Raw genomic sequence first — 19,562 nt, forward strand, 5'->3', positions numbered from 1 at the left:
AGAGAATGGTTCTGAAAAGAACCAGCGGTATAAACTCGACGTTCCGGTCAGTATGCTCTGACTGTCTTCAGGAGTCTTCAGAGAACCATGCATTCTCTTAGTTGAGAAATTATTCGCGTTGGTGTCTCCGCAAACCTTTCATACATTGGCCTAATTTTAATTATTGAATTATTACTTTACAATTTACAATAATTGGCAGCCAGACAAATATTCCATTCTCACAGGGTTAGCTGGTTCCCTCCCCACAAATCAGTATCGATAATGTACAGACCGGGAACCAGTCTGCTCGCAAAACAGAAGAAAAAAAATCAGAGGGTTGCAGATATTCAGAAAAGGAAAAAACAAGTTTTTTTAATTAAAGGGAAGATACAACATTTGCAAACATCAGAAAAACGAAATGATAAAATTGTCACGAAATACCTTACAGTATTGTTAGGGAATGACAGTCTAAAGCATCCTGTAAAATCCTGGCTCCTGGTGAGCTGACATTTTCAAGAGAAATTGTATTTTTCCAACGCTGGTCGGCGGACAAGCGTTGGAGAAAACTGGCTTTTTACAAAAACTGCTCCTAATTTGTCATATTTAGTTATTCCGCATTTTCTTTGCAATTGATTACACAACTGTGAAGGGGTACCGTACAAGCCTGCGAGACCGATTCTCTGACCTTACAATTCCCCAAAGTCTATAAATTGATCCGTTTCATCTTAAGTGGGGTACTTCAGGGAACCAGACTACAAGAACATGATTGGTTTTCTTGGTTTTTCCAGCATCTACAAGCTCAAAACGTGAAACAAGTCAGTTGAACAATATTTGCTATAACATACTAATTCTCCAAATCTATTTATTTCTGAAAATTGCAGCAAAAGCAAATGTTGTACATTCCCTTTAAAATAAAACTATATTATGGAAAAGTTATTTAGAGAAAAAAAACCCTGAATTTGTTAGAGATCACGCGGAACGCCAATTTTAATATTGAAAATAACAGCGTTGCTGTTGAAACCCCTCAGCCAGAGTCAAGTTATCATCCGGAAACCATTAACCTTTAACTCAACGTGGTGACCTTGACCTTTGGCCTTTGACCCCAGAACCAGTCCCAACATGCCTGTACCAATGGGAAACCCCCTACCGAAGTTAGACACCAACATTTCATTTCTAACTCAAGTTATCATTCGGAACCATTTACATTGAACTCACCACGGTGACCTTGACCTTTGACCTTTTGACCCCAAAACCAATCCCAACTTGCCTGTACCCAAGGGCAAACCCCTACCTCATTCAGACACCAAAATCTCATTTCTAACTCAAGTTATCATCCGGAAACCATTTACCTTTAACTCACCATGCTGACCTTGACCTTTGACCTTTTGACCCCAAAACCAATCCCAACTTGCCTTCTCCCAAGGGGAACCCTCTTCCAAAGTTAGACACCAAAATCGCATTTCTAACTCAAGTTATCATCCGGAAACCATTTACCTTTAACTCACAATGGTGACCTTGACCTTTGACCTTTTGACCCCAAAACCAATCCCAACTTGCCTACTCCCAAGGGCAACCCTCTACCAAAGTTAGACACCAAAATCGCATTTCTAACTCAAGTTATCATCCGGAAACCATTTACATTTAACTCACCACGGTGACCTTGACCTTTGACCTTTTGACCCCAAAACCAATCCCAACTTGCCTACTCCCAAGGGCAACCCCCTATCAAAGTTAGACACCAAAATCTCATTTCTAACTCAAGTTATCATCCGGAAACCATTTACCTTTATCTCACCATGCTGACCTTGACCTTTGACCTTTTGACCCCAAAACCAATCCCAACTTGCCTACTCCCAAGGGCAACCCTCTACCAAAGTTAGACACCAAAATCTCATTTCTAACTCAAGTTATCATCCGGAAACCATTTACATTTAACTCACCACGGTGACCTTGACCTTTGACCTTTTGACCTCAAAACCAATCCCAACTTGCCTACTCCCAAGGGCAACCCCCTACCGAAGTTACAACCCCAAACAACATTTCTAACTCAAGTTATCATCCGGAAACTAAGCTGCCCGGACGGACGGACGGACGGACAGACACACATACATCCGGACGGACGGACGCCCTAGGCGATGACAATACCCCTCGAGCCTCTCGGCTGAGGGGTAAAAACCCATGCCACAAAGAGACATGTTTTTTTTGTAACGAATCCTTACAAAATTCCAGTGATCAGTACAATTACAAGCAAATAAATGTTACGTTTTCCTGGAAATTAAAAAACAAATAATAATAATAATCTATAAAAAAATCACGACGAATTTAATTATACGTTTGTCTCCTGCAGGACCGACACTAATTTACAATACATAGGTCGATGATTCAAAGGATTTGAATGGAGCTCTATTCACCTAAGACTTCTGTAAAATTAAATTACGCTGTACATCTGACCTTGTCGATATTATAATGGCAAAAGTCCTGGGGTTGCATTGTGTAATTCTGAATGACACACGAAAGGGTCGACAAGGAATACCAGGGCTACAAACTAAATTTTCCGGTGTAGTTTTCCGTAAGTGTGGCAATATTTTTGTAGGGGTGAGATATAAGGAATAGTTATTTCATACATGTACGTCGAGATGAAATTTACATGCAAGTCAAAAGACAAATTACAAAACAATACAGTTATTGTTGCTGTTACTACATGAAAAGATGAATACAGATTTAAAGTTGCACATGTGCTCTTCAACATATGCAATTTTCTGCAACCTAACGAATTTCCAATTGTTAAGTTTTATTTAAACGAAAAAAAGCTAATTTTTTTTTCTGTTTTAGACGTTTCAGCCTTCTGAAAAATACACTTATATTTTTGGGTCGGCAACAAATAATTAAAAATTTGTGAAGTAAATCATTCCATTAAAACCCTAACCGTCCTCAATCCTCCAAAGTCCTCTGGGCAGTTTTGTTGGATTTTGGAGGATTGAGGCCGAATGCAACATACAATTTTGGAGGATTGTGGAGGATTGAGGGCAAATGGACATTCGGTATCGGTTGATTTTGGAGGATTGAGGCTGTTGGTGTTTGAAGAAGAGGAGGATTTTGGGGGATTGAGGCTGAATGCGTTTTGAGAGGCAGGGCTCAGTACTTTGTCAAATGTCACTTTGTCACCGTGTCACAGTGTCACCATTTGTCACATGTCACCAGCTTCTGCTTGACACACGTCACTTTAGAAAATTATAGGGTTTTAACGTATGGTAAATCTGCAACGGACGTGGTTGGGTTCATTAATTAGTTTAAGTGCTTTCAAGAAAATGCCAATTCTGCAAATTCAACAATTTGTAGGCCAAAGCACTCTTTCTAGGAAAAGAAACAAAGCAAAACTTGGAATATGTGTAATAAAAAAATAATTCCGTTAACGTATCATTCTATAAACTAATTCACACACTGTACAGAAAACTAATGTTTTTGGGGATTGATCCTTAAAAATACGACGTTTAGATTTCATTCTGAATATGGGTCACCATTATAAATTTAGGGTCCAAAGTGTGACATTTTTCCTGTCCCTGTTACCTTGGTACTTTGTAATTTGCCATTCAAGTATCATTAAGAATGACTTCAAATTATCGTTTGTTGGGTAGGTAGTTTGCTATTCATAATCACTCTTGGAGGATGACTGCATTAAGGAGTGCATCAGAATTATCAAATCATAGATGTCAGATGTAACAGGGACAGGGAAAAGTGGATCTCAAATTTATAGAGAGACCCATACAACTAAGCTCAATGAAACGGGTCGCAAATTGCCCTAGTTATACTCACGCATAGGCCTTTATTCATTTATTTCCATTTTTTGACAATTACGTAGCACAATGGAAATTGATAATTTATCAGTCCAAATTTTCACCTAAAAATATCTGCAATACTAAGATGGCAAACTGTATTTCTATAAAAAATTAGAGCACAATATTCTCTTTCTATCGCATATGAAATTTTGACAGGAATTAAGTGAAAAAATGTCTTAAAATTGCTCTCCCCTGATACGAATATTCAGTTCAAAATATATTCTTTGCTTTTAAATTGCTCAACTTTCCAGCAATACCAAAGTTATTCAGTTTTGAACGAGACATCGAACAAAAAATCAGCATAAAATTAGAACATTTACTAACTTTACAAATTACAACTTTCAAATTATTTGTGTCACGACAATATTTTAAGCACGTCTTTTTCCATGTAATCAGTACAAAAGCAACCGAAAATAAAAACATATTTTCAGAGGGTTGAAAACATCCAAAAAAGAAAACTAAAGTAGCTAATTTGCATTTTAATAAAATATACAAAATGGAAATTTTGTGGGGAGAAAAAAAAAAAAAATAAGTGAGGCGCTCTGGCAAAATGAGACAGAACTGGGCAGAGGTCGAAATGAGGGTTTGTGGGTAATTAGGAAAGAGAATAAAATTCTCCTTATAATACTTTTTGTTGCACTTCAATCAGAAATTCTGTTGACAAATTATGATTGTTTAAATTTTGCATTTATCCACATGAATGAAAAAAGAGTAGAATACTGAGAAAAAGGCCTTTAAAGTTTTGAGTTTTGTATTCGTGAAAATGAAAAACACCAATTGCAACCTTAAAAAAAGCACTGTTATTTCAAGATTTTTATACTATTTCTTTAAAATATTGTGTACTGTGTAGAAGACATATCAAAGATTACAAATATCAATAAATCTTAAAACCAAAAAAGAAATCACCCCAGTTTTTTTTTTTTTTTGGCATTTTTTTGCACTACGGCCTGTGCCCATTTACGGCCTGTGTCTCATTTTGCCATCTAACGCCTCACAAATTGAAGCAAATTTAAAAATCATTTTGTGGGTTCCATTTTCTGGCCAAAAAAAATATGCCAAAACAATCAACACTCGTTCGTTGCCTTGAAACGATTCAGAAATAAAAATATTCCCTGTATTCACACTACCCCAGCGTCTATTTTTATCAGGACAACGATTCATCATTATGCGGCATTTCGGCATCACTTCCGTCCCCCGATTACAGTGAATTGTTCGACTGTGCACCACACGCCGCGCCGGGTTCCCTTGACACAGGGTAATTTTCTCATCAAACGAAGAGGCGTTACCACGGCAACAAGGGGTGGTTTCGGCCTCGCAAACAATCGTCGGGCAATGTGGAGAGATAAGGACTCATTAATGTAATGATAAAATGCTGGGACAAGGTTTTTTTTTCGTGTACGCAGGTAAATGACGAATCCGTGTAAACAAAAATGTATGGTTTCTGGTCGAGGGAAAGGAAATATTTTGCGCTTGTCCAAACAAATAGAAAGCCATAGGCCTACATGTTTTGATATTTAAGCGGATGAGTTTAGTGGGTTTGATTAATTAAAGGTAAATAAAATATTACAAAGATGAGGAATTAGCTACTGTAGTAGGATGTTTTGCAGAACAAACTAACACACACACAAAAAATGCAAACAAATATTAAAGATCTCAACATGTCCTTCACTTGATCGTTTAAATAAAAGATACGTGCGCATGTATAATTGATTTTGATATTGACGTTGTTTCCGCGAAATGGCTTTGATTTTTCCCAGCTTTCTAATAAGATATTTACCAAAATTTAAACAATTGAAGCGTTTAGCAATGGTTCCAGTTCAGAAAACCGGGCCGCATATATTTATATACGTAAATTGTATGATGTATACTGAATCTCTAGACAATAACTTTTAATCAAATTGGTCAGTGATGAAATTATTTCGGTGAAGGACGAATTTAATCCAAAAATTTAATTAACTGTGGGTCAATTCTTTTGCCTGATTCCCAAGAACACAAAAGACTTGTCACGGTCACCCACCCGCCTTTATACACAGGCCAAAATTACAGTTTGTCACATAAGCGTGCGACACGTACTGTAGGCTAAACTGCCTATTCACGTAAATTATGCGAAGATGTATCGTAAAAGGTCACGCGCAGCATAACGGTGAATCACCGAATCGGCAAGCGTAATACGTACTTCGGGCAATCAAATTTTACACAATTCTCGATGTCCCCAACGACACTGAATGGCATAGGGCTACAATTTGCACACAGCTCTATCACATTACGAAAAGCACGGTCGCATGTAGTACAGTGCTGTGGATTTTCGAATAATTTACATGCAGTACTCGATTATTGGAACTTGGTATGATCGAATATTTGAATAACCGAACACTAATTGAGATACAATATTTTTAATGAATGTCATGTACAAGTTTCAATATTTTTTTTCGAGATACATGTAGCCGAATACCGGTAGCTCATATTTGAGGGAGTTTAAAAATGCAAATTAGGGGTAATATTCCAAACGGAAATTGGCAAATCAGGCATGTTAAGTGGCCGTCCACAAAAATTTGGCATTGTTTTAAATAAAACCGCTCAACTTTATACAAATAAAATTAAAGCACGAATGTTTTTCGTCATCTTCGCAAAACGGCTTGACACAGTTTTTGAATATTTTATTTGGCAATATGCTACCGGTACTCGGATATTCAGTGGCTGATCAAATATTCGGATATTTTGGTACCCGTATATTTGGAACAGCCCTACAAATGCAGTATTGTATTTACACTGTACATTGTACCTACAATGCAGCTGTGTACTTGCAACACAGTTCAATATAAGCCTGGTGTTTGTTCAGGATCATTTGCATTTTAAATCCAAAAAGCAACCTACCAAATTATTATTAACAAGCTTACTTGGATTAAAGGGAATGTACATCATTGGCTTTTGCTGTAATTTTCAGAAATGGAGTATTTGAGGGGTTAGTATAATATATCAAATATTGTTACACTGACATGTTTGAAGTTTTGTGTTCGAAAATGCTGGAAAAAAACCAAGAAAAACAAAAATGTTCAAGTAGTCTGGTTCCCTGACTCCACTAAAGATAAAATGGATCCATTTATAGATGCCGGAAAATTGTAAGGTAAGGGAACCAGTTTAGCTGACCTGCACCCGTTCATGAACATGTAACCAATAAGCAAACAAAATTCGGACTGAAGAAAGGTAAATTTGGAGCAGTAGTTGAAATATAGTTAGGTTTTTCCAACGGTGGTCGGCCGACCACTGTTGGAAATGTATACAAAAATACCATTTTCTTGAAAATGACTTCACACCAGGTGCCATAATTTTACAGGATGCTTTAGACTGTCATTTACTAACATCCTAGTAAGGTATTTCTTAAAAACTTGGTAGTTTTATTTTTCGATGTTTGCAAATGTTGTATATTCCCTTTAAAGATCGTACTGGTACTAAACACCCTGTGAAATGATTCCGTCTGGCTTGCTGTCATTTTGAAGAAATCAAGAAATGTAGTGATTTCCATCGATCAGTCAATTGACTGATTTTTTTGGAAAGAGTGATATCGTGTTTTGTGATCAAAAGCTAGGTTGTGCATGGTTTTTCACTGTTTTCTCGAAAAGTGTAATATCCACTGAGCTGAAACTTTAACAGGTTCGGTTTTGAACATTCCTCCTTGGATTTTGAGTGGTGTTATTTTCGGAAACGAACAAAATGCATGAAAACTTAAAGCAAATTATGATTTTATATGCCTTTAATTGGCCTATTCACGTGAAGCAGTTATCTTTAAAAAAAAAAAAAAAAAAAAAAAAAGTTTTGACAACAGCCAATACTAAATAAACATACATGTTGGCTTTTGGCAAACAAAGAGGGTGATTTTAAACAAGCTCCGACAAGGCACAAAAAGATCAAAAACATTTAAATAGCATGCAGTGACGTTTGCAAGAAATTTAGCAAACAACAATTTCAATCAACAAAAAAAAACTCCATCTTAATGAATTTAACACTGTATCAAAAAAACCCACTCTTAAAGATCAACTGCAAGCAATCAAAAAGGTGCACATTTTAATAAGATTCAAATATTAGGCCCCCCCCCCTCCCAAAAAAAAATGTTTAGTGTCCCTGCCCGCTTCCTTTTTGGAGGCCGCCTCCTTTTTTTTAATTAATATTTTTTTTTACTGAAAAAATGATACATTTTAAACAGTGACATCATTCTGGCCTCTTTGTCTGTTGCATTTAGCCCACAAAAAGCCGGTATGTCATTTCCTGAGTTCAATGGCGGCCATTTAAAAACAAACCTGGCGGCCATCTTAAAAAATAGCCTGGTTGGAGGGGGGAAAAAAAGGCCCTCCCACTTCCTTTTTTTTCTTCAAAAAGGCAGGACACTAAACATGTTTTTTTTTTATTTGGCCTTATTGATCACTATGGCTCAAGACCTTCTCTTAAATTGATTCAAATCCTGGCATATCTATATTTGTCTGAATGTCACTTTAATAAAGGAGCAGATTTGAACTCAAGTGAAATAGGAGTGCAGAAATTGCTCACGACAGCCACATCAGGATTTGCATGCCCTCAAATTCTGCAGTATTAGAGCATTTTGAGGGTCGTGAACTTGAGGATTTGTGAAAAAGAAGGGCGGAAGCCATGCAGTGGACTGCCAGCTTGTATCAGTGTGAAACGTGGATGACATTAGGCCCTAAAATGGCTCTATTTTGCAATGGAGCGTAGGTGTCCGTTTTCAAAAACGCGATGGATCATGCCTGCTTTGAGGATGGACTTTTTCCCAAAAGTCATTGGAGAATCCCCCCAAAGTTGAACAGAAAATGAAAGATGATGAAATAAGCTTTTATTTGATGTGTGTCTAAAACACCATGAATAAGTTGAAGGCTTGTGAGTATTTGTAATAATTTTGGGAAGTGCGTGAATTATCACTGAGGTCTATGGTAGTCTATTTACTGGTCTGTAACCATTGGAAACTTAGGCCAAGTAAACAAATTAAGTAGTTTCTAGTCTGACCATTTTTAAAAAACAAAAGAGGTGGGAGTTTTTTTTCCCCAAGATTTTTCAAGATGGCGGATGGATTCTTCCAATTTTCTCGACCATTTCGCCAATAAAAAATTGTAGAAATGGGAATATGGCCAAAGGTGTCCTAACCATTTCTAAGGAAGCCTATGAAAAAAAATGTGGTCATAATCAAGATTGAAGACAAATGGTATTTTCTGTTAAGGCAGGGTAAAAAAAATAAAATTGTTTCTCGTCCGAGCTTTTTGAAAAAAATGGAGGGCGTTTTTTTTGTTTTCCAAAGATGGCAGATTTTCTAAGATGGCGCATGATTATTTAATTTTCTCGACTCTTTCGCTGCCAGTGATACAAAATATTGTGTCCAAATGAGCCATCACCCTTTCCACAACAGAGCTACAATTTAGTTTGAAAAAAAATAAAAGATATTGCAAATGTAGGCCTAGGCTACAGTAGGGGCCTATGAATTTAAAAAGAAAAAAAAGAAAAAAAAAGAAGGCGGCAGGAAAAAAGCAGCAGGCACAGATGACAAACTGGTTAATTTTTTTACTTGGCCTAAATAAAACTTTTTTCAAATTTCCAAACTTGGAAATTATTTTAGGCCTACAAGTTTTTAAATTATATTTGCCGGACAATAAATCAGACAGATCATTAATAAGGCCAATTAAGGCAACCCGAATAATAAAGGCCTTTTTCAGAGGTTTGGAGAAGCCTTAATAAAATGGGGAAAAAGGTATGAAACATAGCCCTCTCTTTCTCTGTATTTTGAACACAGCGCGTGATGCATATGATTATCAATGTCACGCCCCAACTATCGCATCGGTCCCAACTATAGTTGGGCCTGTCCCAACTATAGTTGGGCCTGTCCCAACTGTAGTTCCACAGTTGGGCTGGCCCAACTATAGTTGGGCCTGTCCCAACTATAGTTAGGACGGTCCCAACTGTAAGTTCCACTGTTGGGCTGGCCCATCTATAGTTGGGCCACTCCGATCTTTTTATTTTGCGGTGTCCCAACTATAGTTTACATTGATGTACAACTGTAAAACGTTCCCTACAGCTCTGATACACGTCTGACTTTACTGGGGACCACTGAAATTAGCTATTGATGGGGCGAATCTATAGTTGGGCCACTCCAATCTTTTTATTTTGCGGTCCCAACTATAGTGTACATTGTTGTACGATTATAAAACATTCCCTACAACTCTAATACACATCTGACTTTACTTGGGACCAATGAAATTATCTATGGGTGGGGACCATCTGTAGTTGGGCCACCGCAATATTTTTATTTGGCGGTCCCAACTATAGTTTACATTGATGTGCGACGACTATAAAACATTCCCTACAGCTCTGTTACATACTGTCCGACTTTACTTGGGACCTTTGACATTAGCTATGGGTGGGGCCCATCTATAGTTGGCCGGCCATGGCAATCTTTGAATTTTGCAAAATGTTGCTGGACAGTCAACCCAGCAGCTGGACAACTCATCCAACTAGGCAGTACCACGTGACCGGTCAGCCTTGCGGCATGCATGCACGACGAATACACGGTGCCAGCGCCGCGGAACATTTAATCCAACAAGATCTATCAAGCATGAAGCATCCGGCGCAACTCCAGTCCTAACTATAGTTGGGCCGACCCAACTGCCGCACTATAGTTGGGACAGTCCCAACTATAGTTGGGACCGATGCGATAGTTGGGGCGTGACATCAACACACAATTCCGGCCTAGGCTGCCGGTATTAAAAGTACTTCACTTGTTAAGACAAGACGTCAAGACATCAATTTTACATCCGACGTTTTTACATGTATTTATCACTTTCCCAGGCACTATCCTACCACAAAATTCATGATACTACTCACCTACATGCCCATCAGATCCAAATCATGCATTTTTGAAAAGGGAATTTGCTGACTCCGCCGACTGCTCTTGAGATGAAAATAGAAAACTTCCAGTGTCCACATCAACCAAAAAATCCTTCTGTCAATGAGGATTTCTCGTGCATGTGTCGTGTGTGTGTGTACGTGCGCGACGGACGCTAAACCATACGACTGTTATGTGTACCTTTATAAGTGGACCTAAATGTGTGTACAATCATGTACGTACTAGTGATACATGCAACAGCTGAAGATTCCTCGAAGGCGTTTAGGCGTAGAGGGCGCACACACGTACACACGGTCGATCGAAAACTACGATCTCCAGTTTTGCTTGTGTCATTTTATCTCGCCGAGTAAGCGCTAATTTCTCTTCAAAATGGCATCGCAAGTGGAAGGATTCGTGAATTCTGTTGTTACGCTCTCAACAGAGGGTGAGTATGGGAAATCTAGACCTCATTTGCTCCAACATCCGACTTGTAGGCTAACGATTTAGATGTAGTTTCTTGCATCGCGCACATTGATCGTACTGCACTAGATTCGTGATAAATTGCAGACGCTGACTAACTTTAAACTCCAAGTTGGACGATAGATAGTGTAGGTTAAAGTAGGCCCTAAGCTAAACTATTCTACATGTTCATATGTACAGTGTTCTAAATTTGAACAAAGAGTAGGCGTATGTGCTTGATTTAAGTTAAAAAGGTCAAACTTTATTAAAAGCCAGTGGATATTTGGACGGTGCCGGTTTTACTTTTTGTAAACTTTCTTTCTCTTTGCTTTGGCTCATATTAAATTAAGCTTATGTTATATAGGTACGGTGGGTGCCAACATCCGAGAATTTTTTACATTGGCTTATCTAGCTCCCAGACCTATGTTCTTGAAACTCAATGGTTCTGGAGTCTGGAGTGCTGAATGGTAACACATGGCAACCGATGAAAACTGTGTGATGCCAGTTTGCTGGAGCCATCAACGACAACATCCTAACGTTTACTGAACGTGCTGAAACTTTAGATAGCCATATAATTACGATATGACGTACATTTACTGATGAGCAGGTCAGAGAATGCCTCTGTGAAAATATGTTTACTAAGAGAAAACCGGCGCTGCCAATATGAAACGACAAAACTTCTCTGTAGCTGAATTTGATATAGTCTAGAGCCTCTCCAAAAGTTGAAAAGGTTGTTGTCATGGTCGTAAATCACAATCAGGGAAATGACATGTTTGATTTCTTGTTCTTGTTACTAATAAACTTGATTTCCAATTTTAATTGACACAGGTAACTTTGCCCAGTTGTGCGAGGAGATCAACAAGAGTTTAGAGCTTCTCAAGAAGAACTCCTCCAACCTGGACATGATCTTAGAAACACTGGATCCCCAACTACACTCACTGGGCGTCTTAGCTGTCCTGTAAGTTTTTCAAGTGGCACAAAGTACACCAGACAAGTTATGTTCTGATAAACCCTCAGCTTCTTCGTGTGCAGGTTGGCCACCGTCGGCAATGTGTTTAATAAGAAATTCTTCTCAAGTCCGCGGCTTATCACAGTCACTAACACGACCTTCAAGAAAGCTTTAATTAACCCTCCGAGCAGCTTACATAAAAAAATCACACCCTGGAACCACATGGAGAACTTTATCACCACATGTGTTTATAGGTCAATAACCCTGGCATGCCTGTACATGCACAAGATATAGGTCATTCACATGGCCAGGGATTGTTTACAACCTGTCTGGGCTTCTGGCGGCACGGGGGGTTGACACAAAGAGATCGGCGGCACTTAGGGGTTGGCCACTAAGATCTCCCATTACTGCACAAAGGCATTGGGCGCCATCTTGGCTTCTGTCTTTCAACACTCCTTACTCAGGAGTGGGTAGGGTCTGGCCAATGGGAGTCTACAGGCTTGTAGTGTATAGTAGGGGTGAGGATTACATGGAAGCTTGGCCTTATTGGCCCATTGAAAAACAAATTATGCCCATATTTGGAAAATGTGGAGAATCAAATCACCGCTTCGCTGCTTGGAGGGTTAATATGTAACAGACAGTTTGTATATCACTTTGTTGTTGCTTTGGTTCACTAGCCACCGCCGGAGAGCTCAGACGATGCATTGTTGTCACGTTCACTGACCGAGATCAGAGATTGTCGCGCGTACTGCGCGATGTCGCGCAGAATGCACCTGGGGCGTTGCATTGTGAATTTAGGACTATAAACTACTTACTAGTAGTATTGCGCATGCCTACGTGAGGATTGTGAACGTTCACCCAATTAAACGATAAGAGGCACTGGATTTTTAGGAGTCCAAATTTCATTTGAACGGATAAACTGTCTTAAGTATTTGTGAATGAAAAATGAAGAGGTTTTTCCTCCCTTCTTCATATTACGTGGATTTCTAAAAACACCTGTTTGGGATTGCGAACAGCTGAACAGTGTTGTCCGCGTGTTACCGATGCATATTTATGTGACGTCCGTGAGCATAGCCATGACGAAACAGGCGTTCTAAGGCCTACATAATCTTGCGAAAACTTGTAAATTAACCTCTTAATTTCTTTTTCGGTTCTTTTCCTTCTAGTAACGTCAAATTCACTCTGCCGTCGGGCTCGGCGCCGGACTTCGAGACGCTCTTCTCCCAGACACAACTTTTCTTCAGCATGTGTAACGGGGAACAAGTCCGCTTTGCGACAGATAGCTGTGAGTTTTTAAAATCTTGCTGTGTCCCACAAAAAGGAGGAAATACTTTGTAAACAACCGTTCGGTTTTCCGGAGAGTTGTCAAGTCTAAATACACATCAGCAAGGTTCCCACAAAAATCTTGAAATAAAATTCCATGACTTTCCTGGAGAGAAATAAGTCTTTCCTTGACCAATTCCTACGCTGTTTTGGCATCTTAGGAGTCTATTTACAATACACTGGCCAGTCATCACACTGAGGCAAGGGACACCACTCCCTTTCAGCCTTCCAGTTTGACACAAGACCACTGAGCACCACAAAAGCATCAGAATGGTGCATTGAACATGCAACAAGTATAGATGCATAAAGAGGAAGTATATTTCTTTGCCACGAGTACCAGAACATGTAATTTTTTGGAAAGAATGTTGTCTTCATATATCATCTCAATGAAGGTCATTCATTGCAAAAATGATGATAAGACATGAATCTTGGACTGAGAAACATTTCCAATTTTGTTAGGAAATGCTTAGACAATTTTCGTGGCTCTCCATAGACTTTATTCACAACCGCTGAAGCGGCGTCAGGTTGCAACATTCTTTCCAATTTTTGTTGTTGTGGTTGACGCTACAGAAGCTGAACCATATCTTCTTCTTTGTCTCAGATGGCACCCTAGCCCACCAGTTCACCAGAGTCTTGATTGAGAAGAAGCAGTACCTTCGAGGCATCGAGATCCTCTGTAAGGCCATCAGTAAGATTCAGATGCACGCTGCTCAACTGACGTCCATTCACGCCGATCTCTGTCAGGTATAGAACTTTCTTGGCCAGCCCAAGGTTGGCAAACTATGGTAGGCCAGCATCGCAAATATAAACAATAGTTGTTAATGATTCCAAAGATATCATTTGATTGATGAAAATTTAAAAAAAACACCAACAAACGCTACCAAAGACTTCAATAAAATGCCTCTTTCTTACATAATAAAGGTGTTAATAATGCAACTTTTGGCAATGTATGATGCTAACAATGGCTTCAATTTCCTTTTTTTAATGCATTGATAATACTTGAATATCGGTTTTATACAGAAAATTTAATTTATTGCGAATTTGCAGTAAAAACTTTTAAAATTCACAGAGTTACTTCATGTAGATTGAATTGAAAGAATTTCGATTTCAATAATGTAAATTATTTAACCTAATTGTATTTTTTATATATATATTTTATTCACCAGTTATGTTTATTAGCCAAGTGTATGAAGCCTGCTCTACCGTTTCTGGATGTGGACATCACTGACATAAGCCAAGAGGTAGCATTCTTGTCAGTTTAATTATAATTGTAAATTATTTCATAAATACCTGGGACAGTTTACCCATTCCTATTGGTCAAGAGCCTGTCACGTGGGTGGTTTAACCCCCTTTTTCACACCAGTGAGAAGTGTTTAAAACTGCCACATGTTGCGCGGAGTAGTAAAAATATTTTGAATATATGGACATAAAAAAATCAAATTTATAGGCAAAATTACAATCTTCAATGTCGATAGTACGTAAACCATGACAAATTTGCAAAAAAAAATTGAAATAAAAAAAGGGAAAAAAGCTGGTCCCAGAGGGCCAGCCTAGTGTCCACTGACTGACTGACTGACCGTCACTTGTGAGCCGGGCAGTGCTATCATATAGGATTACCTGTAACACCAATGAATGGGCTCAATCCGGCCCACTGTGCAGACCAGATGCATGAAAAGACTTCCAGTGAATAGCCATTCTGAATCAATTGAATAGAATAATGTGCACTCTGGGACCAGCTTTACAAGACTAGCCTCGTCTTTGTGAGCATCTCAAGATATTAAGAAAATTACTGAGCATTCGAGTAAAGTTTCACAGTCGTTATACCGGTCGTTTGCTTTGGGTATTTTTTTGTCCGTAGGGCGGACTGTTTGACGCGACACATTTCCTGTGTTACTACTACTATGGAGGCATGATCTACGCGGCTCTCAAGAAGTGGGGAAGGTCCGTCTACTTCTTTGAAGTGGTGAGAAACAATTCTCTTGACAGTTACTCTTTTGACGGTCACTGTCAGACCGCAAACAATTTCAAAATTTAGAAGGTGAAATTTATAAAATCATTTCATCAGAACATGGGTCGATTTTTTTGAGTTCGATGTCTCATTCAAATGTTAATGAGGTTGTGGAATGCTCAAAGACATTTCCGTCATTTTTCGGGTATATGTAGCCTAAGGTGTGATGAAATAAAAACGACCATTGTTTCTGTCATGACATGAATACAAAAGGTAGTTTTGAGAGCTGTTTTTCAGGTCCTGTTTCGACCCGAACGTGCAATTTGTGTAAAAGTCGTCGTTGGGGGCAGCAAACAAAACATAGTAAATCGTGACGTAATAAACAGGACTCCCTATGCAGCGTAGTATAAACGAGTCCTGTTTATTACGTCACAATTTTTCTGATTTTATGAAGAACCCGACGCCTGTTGATTTCAATTATGCGCTCGCTGACCAACAAATTACTCGATGAATATCAGTTTTATAAACATATAAACGCACATTACAAAAGAATGGGACTTTGTGATTATGATGTATATGGGTCTACTCTACAATAAAAAAAGATAAAAAAACAAAACGACTTTCAGCATTCCACAACCTCTTTAATAACTTTTGTATCGCTAGAAGAATATCCATTTTAAAAGCAAATCTATTTTTCGGGTTGAAACTCAAAAATAGCATGGTCAAATCTTTGAATTAAAGCCAAACTGTTTTCCTGAACTTTCAGGCGATAACCACCCCTAGCCAAGCAGTCAGTCACATCATGTTGGAAGCCTACAAGAAATACATCGTGGTTTCGTTGATACACCACGGCAAACTCACAACCCTACCCAAGTACACGTCACTCGTCGTCGGTCGGTTTATCAAGGTATGTCGCTCATAGAAAGCTGAATTCTATGAGTGTGACGTATAATTGTATTTCTTGTCCTTGTCTGTTTTGTGTAAATGCTCTGTGACATTTTGTCCTTTGCTTGTGCTTAGTTTGACTTGTGATTGGCTTGTGATCGACTTGTGATTGACTTGTGATTGACTTGTGATTGACTTGTGATTGGCTTGTGATCGACTTGTGATTGACTTGTGATTGACTTGTGATTGACTCGTGATTGACTCGTGATTGACTCGTGATTGACTTGTGATTGACTTGTGATTTGACTTGTGATTGACTTGTGATTAGACTTGTGATTGACTCGTGATGGACTTGTGATTGTCTCGTGATTGACTTGCAAATTGACTTGTGTCCTGAGTTGTGATTGGACTTGTGATTGACTTGTGATTGACTTATGATTTGATTATGATGTCTTTATGCAGCCGCTCAGCCAACCCTACCATGAGCTTGCCAACGCGTACTCCACCAACAACCCCCAAGAAATAAGGGCGGTCATCCTCAAACACTCGGAGCAGTTCACAAGGGTAAGATATACAGTGTATTAATAAACCAAATATTTATTGGTTACAATACCCACTGCTGTATCAGATTCGAGCCAGCCATGCAAGCTCAGTGGTCGAGTGGTAAGACATCTGCACTAGCAAGCAGGAGGTCATGGGTTCGAGTCCCATCCGAGTAAGCTTGTGAAGTTTTTCTCGCAAACCCTCAGACAACATTGAGTATACAGTGTACATGAAATACGTCAAAACCCAATACTTAGAAGTTTAGTTCTGTTTGTAACTATTTGTTTAGGAACAGAACATGGGATTGGTGAAGCAAGTCGTGACATCGATGTTTGCCAAAAACATCCAGAGACTCACAAAGGTAGGAAACATCAAAATTCAGACAAAGTACTTTCTTCGCTTGCTCACTTCACAATGGATTTCGACAAAATTTTACAAAATAAATAAACAAAACGAAAAAAAAATAATCATAATTTACTTTGTTTACATGACAGACCTTCCTGACATTATCACTGAGTGATATCGCAAGACGGGTGCATCTCAACTCTGCGAAAGAAGCCGAACTCCACGTTCTGTCCATGGTAAGGACGAAAATCCATGTTCACTTTAGTAAATATTAAAGCCACGTAGGAGCATTTGCAACCAAAACGTTCCCACCTATTTAATGACAGAATCCTTGTTCAAAGTGAAGATAGGACTGGTATCAAATACCCTGTGAAATTATTCGGCCTGAAATGGTATCGTTTGGAAGAAAACAAACATTGAAGGTGGTTCGACAATAAGATGCCCACAGCGCAATTTTTTACGTTCGATAACAACGGAATCCTCTCAAAAGATATGTTACAAAAACTGTGCGTGCATTTTCTCTTTTTCTCAAAATGTCAACTCACTAAAACTTCAACAAGTTAGTTGATATGCACCCTACCTTAGATTTTGAGCAATGTTGTTTCTCCAAAATAAAGCAAATGATCTTATGTACCTTTAAATGTGTTAATGCTACATTTTTTATTCATGGTAAGAATGCCTTTTGGCTGCAATCTGACATTTTTTTTCTGTCCAAAAGCCACTATGGAATTCCAACTCCTCAAAATTACACAGGGTACTTTAAAAAGTTGACCAGTTTTAGTTTGGTTTTTAAGTAACTGCAAAATTTTGAGAACTTGTAATTTTGTTTTTTTAGATTGAGGAAGGACAGATTTACGCCAGCATCAGCAAGAAAGATGGGATGGTCAGTTTCCATGACAACCCCGAGAAGTATGATAACCCATCATTATTCAAACACTTGGAGGGCGAGGTTAGTAGTTAACATCTTCTAAATGTTCGTAAATTCTGTCTTTGTCTTGTCGTCTTTGTACGAATCTGACTGACTGACTGACTGACTTTCTGTCACTTGTGGGTCGGGCAGTGCTGTTGTATAGGATTACCCCATAACCCCAATGACGACTATTGTGTAGACCAGATGCATGATAAGACTACCAGTGTATAGCTGTTCTGAATCAATTGAATAGAAATTGATGCACTCTGGGACCAGCTTTGTTATTTGTACTTAATTTTACGGCAATTTCATTTTTCACTTCAAGATGCGGGAATGCATCCTACTCGATGAGAAGCTACGACAGATGGAACAAGAGATATCCGTCACGCCCCAGTTCATCCGCAAAGTAAGTCTGTGTGATTAACAACGATTTACTGCCCGTACTAGTTCTGAGTTTCACCACGAAAAATAGATTTCATGATGAAATTAATATTTATCTACCAATACAAAAGTTATTCACTTATGAATGAGACATTGAATGGAAAAAAAATCGTTCTACGTTAAATTCTGGAATTACTTTACAAATATGTATTATTTGTGGTCGAACAATAATTCAGTTTTTGCAGGAAGTGGTGTTAATTTTGGGATAAAAACATCAGATTATACTTTAAACGTAATATTTTTGTAAAAAAAAACACCATGTGACTCATGAGTCATTAGCATCAATTCTGAGTCATCATGATCGAGTCCACGTCCGAGTCTTTTGCCGATGTGACTCGATTAAGCCCGAGTCACTAAAATTGCAACTCGAGACGGACGCGAGTCCGAGTCCTGGATTTGAGTCCTACAACACTGTAGAAAGTTCTGCAAGTCATTTTTTGGGAACTTGTTTTCCTTTTTTTACAGAGCATGGGAATTCGCGAGGAAGAAGACCTATCAGTATTCGCAAGTGGCAGCAAGTAAGACAACTCTATAACCCGCATGGATACATACATGTAGGAACAGGAGGCTATAGATGTAGGGGGAAAAAGTCTTGGGCAAGTTTGAAGAAAAACAAAAAAAGTTGGTTGTCTACTGCCAAACATCTGGTACATTTTTTCCAAAAGAGGCAATATTGTTTTAATAAGGCACCATAACAGCGTAATTTTCCTGGTGTTAGCGGTCGTAATATCACCCTTATTGAGGCAATTTAACAGAATTACTCCAATCTTAAAATTAAGATTATAAAAAAATTTAATGTTTAAATTATAGTAACATGGACACTTTCATCAATAACGACAATAATCCCATTATTGTCTGTACACCAAGAAAGGTGTTTTTACGACACCCATTTTGCTCAGATATAAGGCCATATTGAACCATATCACTTCCAACTTGAAAATACGGCATTTAAATTACGAAAAAAAAGAAGTGTTGAGAATGTAAAGGCACCAGTTGGCTGATTTGTTTATGAAATAATGCTATTTCATTAAAATCCAATATGGTTGTCTTTGGCTGTGAAAATA

At 38.5% G+C, this 19,562-nt stretch overlaps 2 protein-coding genes across 2 annotated transcripts in view; one reads left to right on the forward strand and one right to left on the reverse strand.

Moving 5' to 3' along the window:
* LOC119731070 (paladin-like) overlaps positions 1–10,840 on the reverse strand; it is a 43,486-nt gene extending 32,646 nt beyond the window's left edge. The window contains exon 1 of the mRNA XM_038204080.1: positions 10,695–10,840. The gene's annotated coding sequence lies outside the window, so the exon portion shown is untranslated. The remainder of the gene's footprint in view (positions 1–10,694) is intronic.
* A 144-nt stretch (positions 10,841–10,984) lies between these two features.
* Positions 10,985–19,562, forward strand: LOC119731071 (COP9 signalosome complex subunit 3-like). The gene is made up of 13 exons (XM_038204082.1): positions 10,985–11,140; positions 11,983–12,112; positions 13,270–13,388; positions 14,028–14,170; positions 14,593–14,667; positions 15,285–15,389; positions 16,141–16,281; positions 16,722–16,823; positions 17,092–17,163; positions 17,297–17,383; positions 17,983–18,096; positions 18,383–18,463; positions 18,964–19,562. Exons 1-13 carry the CDS (start codon positions 11,086–11,088, stop codon positions 19,018–19,020), a joined length of 1,281 nt encoding a protein of 426 aa, XP_038060010.1. The 5' UTR covers positions 10,985–11,085; the 3' UTR covers positions 19,021–19,562.

The sequence above is a fragment of the Patiria miniata genome, unplaced genomic scaffold (genome assembly GCF_015706575.1).
Source record: "Patiria miniata isolate m_02_andy unplaced genomic scaffold, ASM1570657v1 HiC_scaffold_23, whole genome shotgun sequence".
Taxonomy (NCBI): Eukaryota; Metazoa; Echinodermata; class Asteroidea; order Valvatida; family Asterinidae; genus Patiria; species Patiria miniata.

Excerpts from the sequence above, each read along its gene's own strand:
- LOC119731071 (XM_038204082.1), top strand. The coding sequence starts at position 11,086 with ATGGCATCGCAAGTGGAAGGATTCGTGAATTCTGTTGTTACGCTCTCA. Across the intron at positions 15,390-16,140 it reads CCGTCTACTTCTTTGAAGTG|GCGATAACCACCCCTAGCCA; the intron begins GTGAGAAACAAT and ends CTGAACTTTCAG. Across the intron at positions 16,282-16,721 it reads TCGTCGGTCGGTTTATCAAG|CCGCTCAGCCAACCCTACCA; the intron begins GTATGTCGCTCA and ends GTCTTTATGCAG.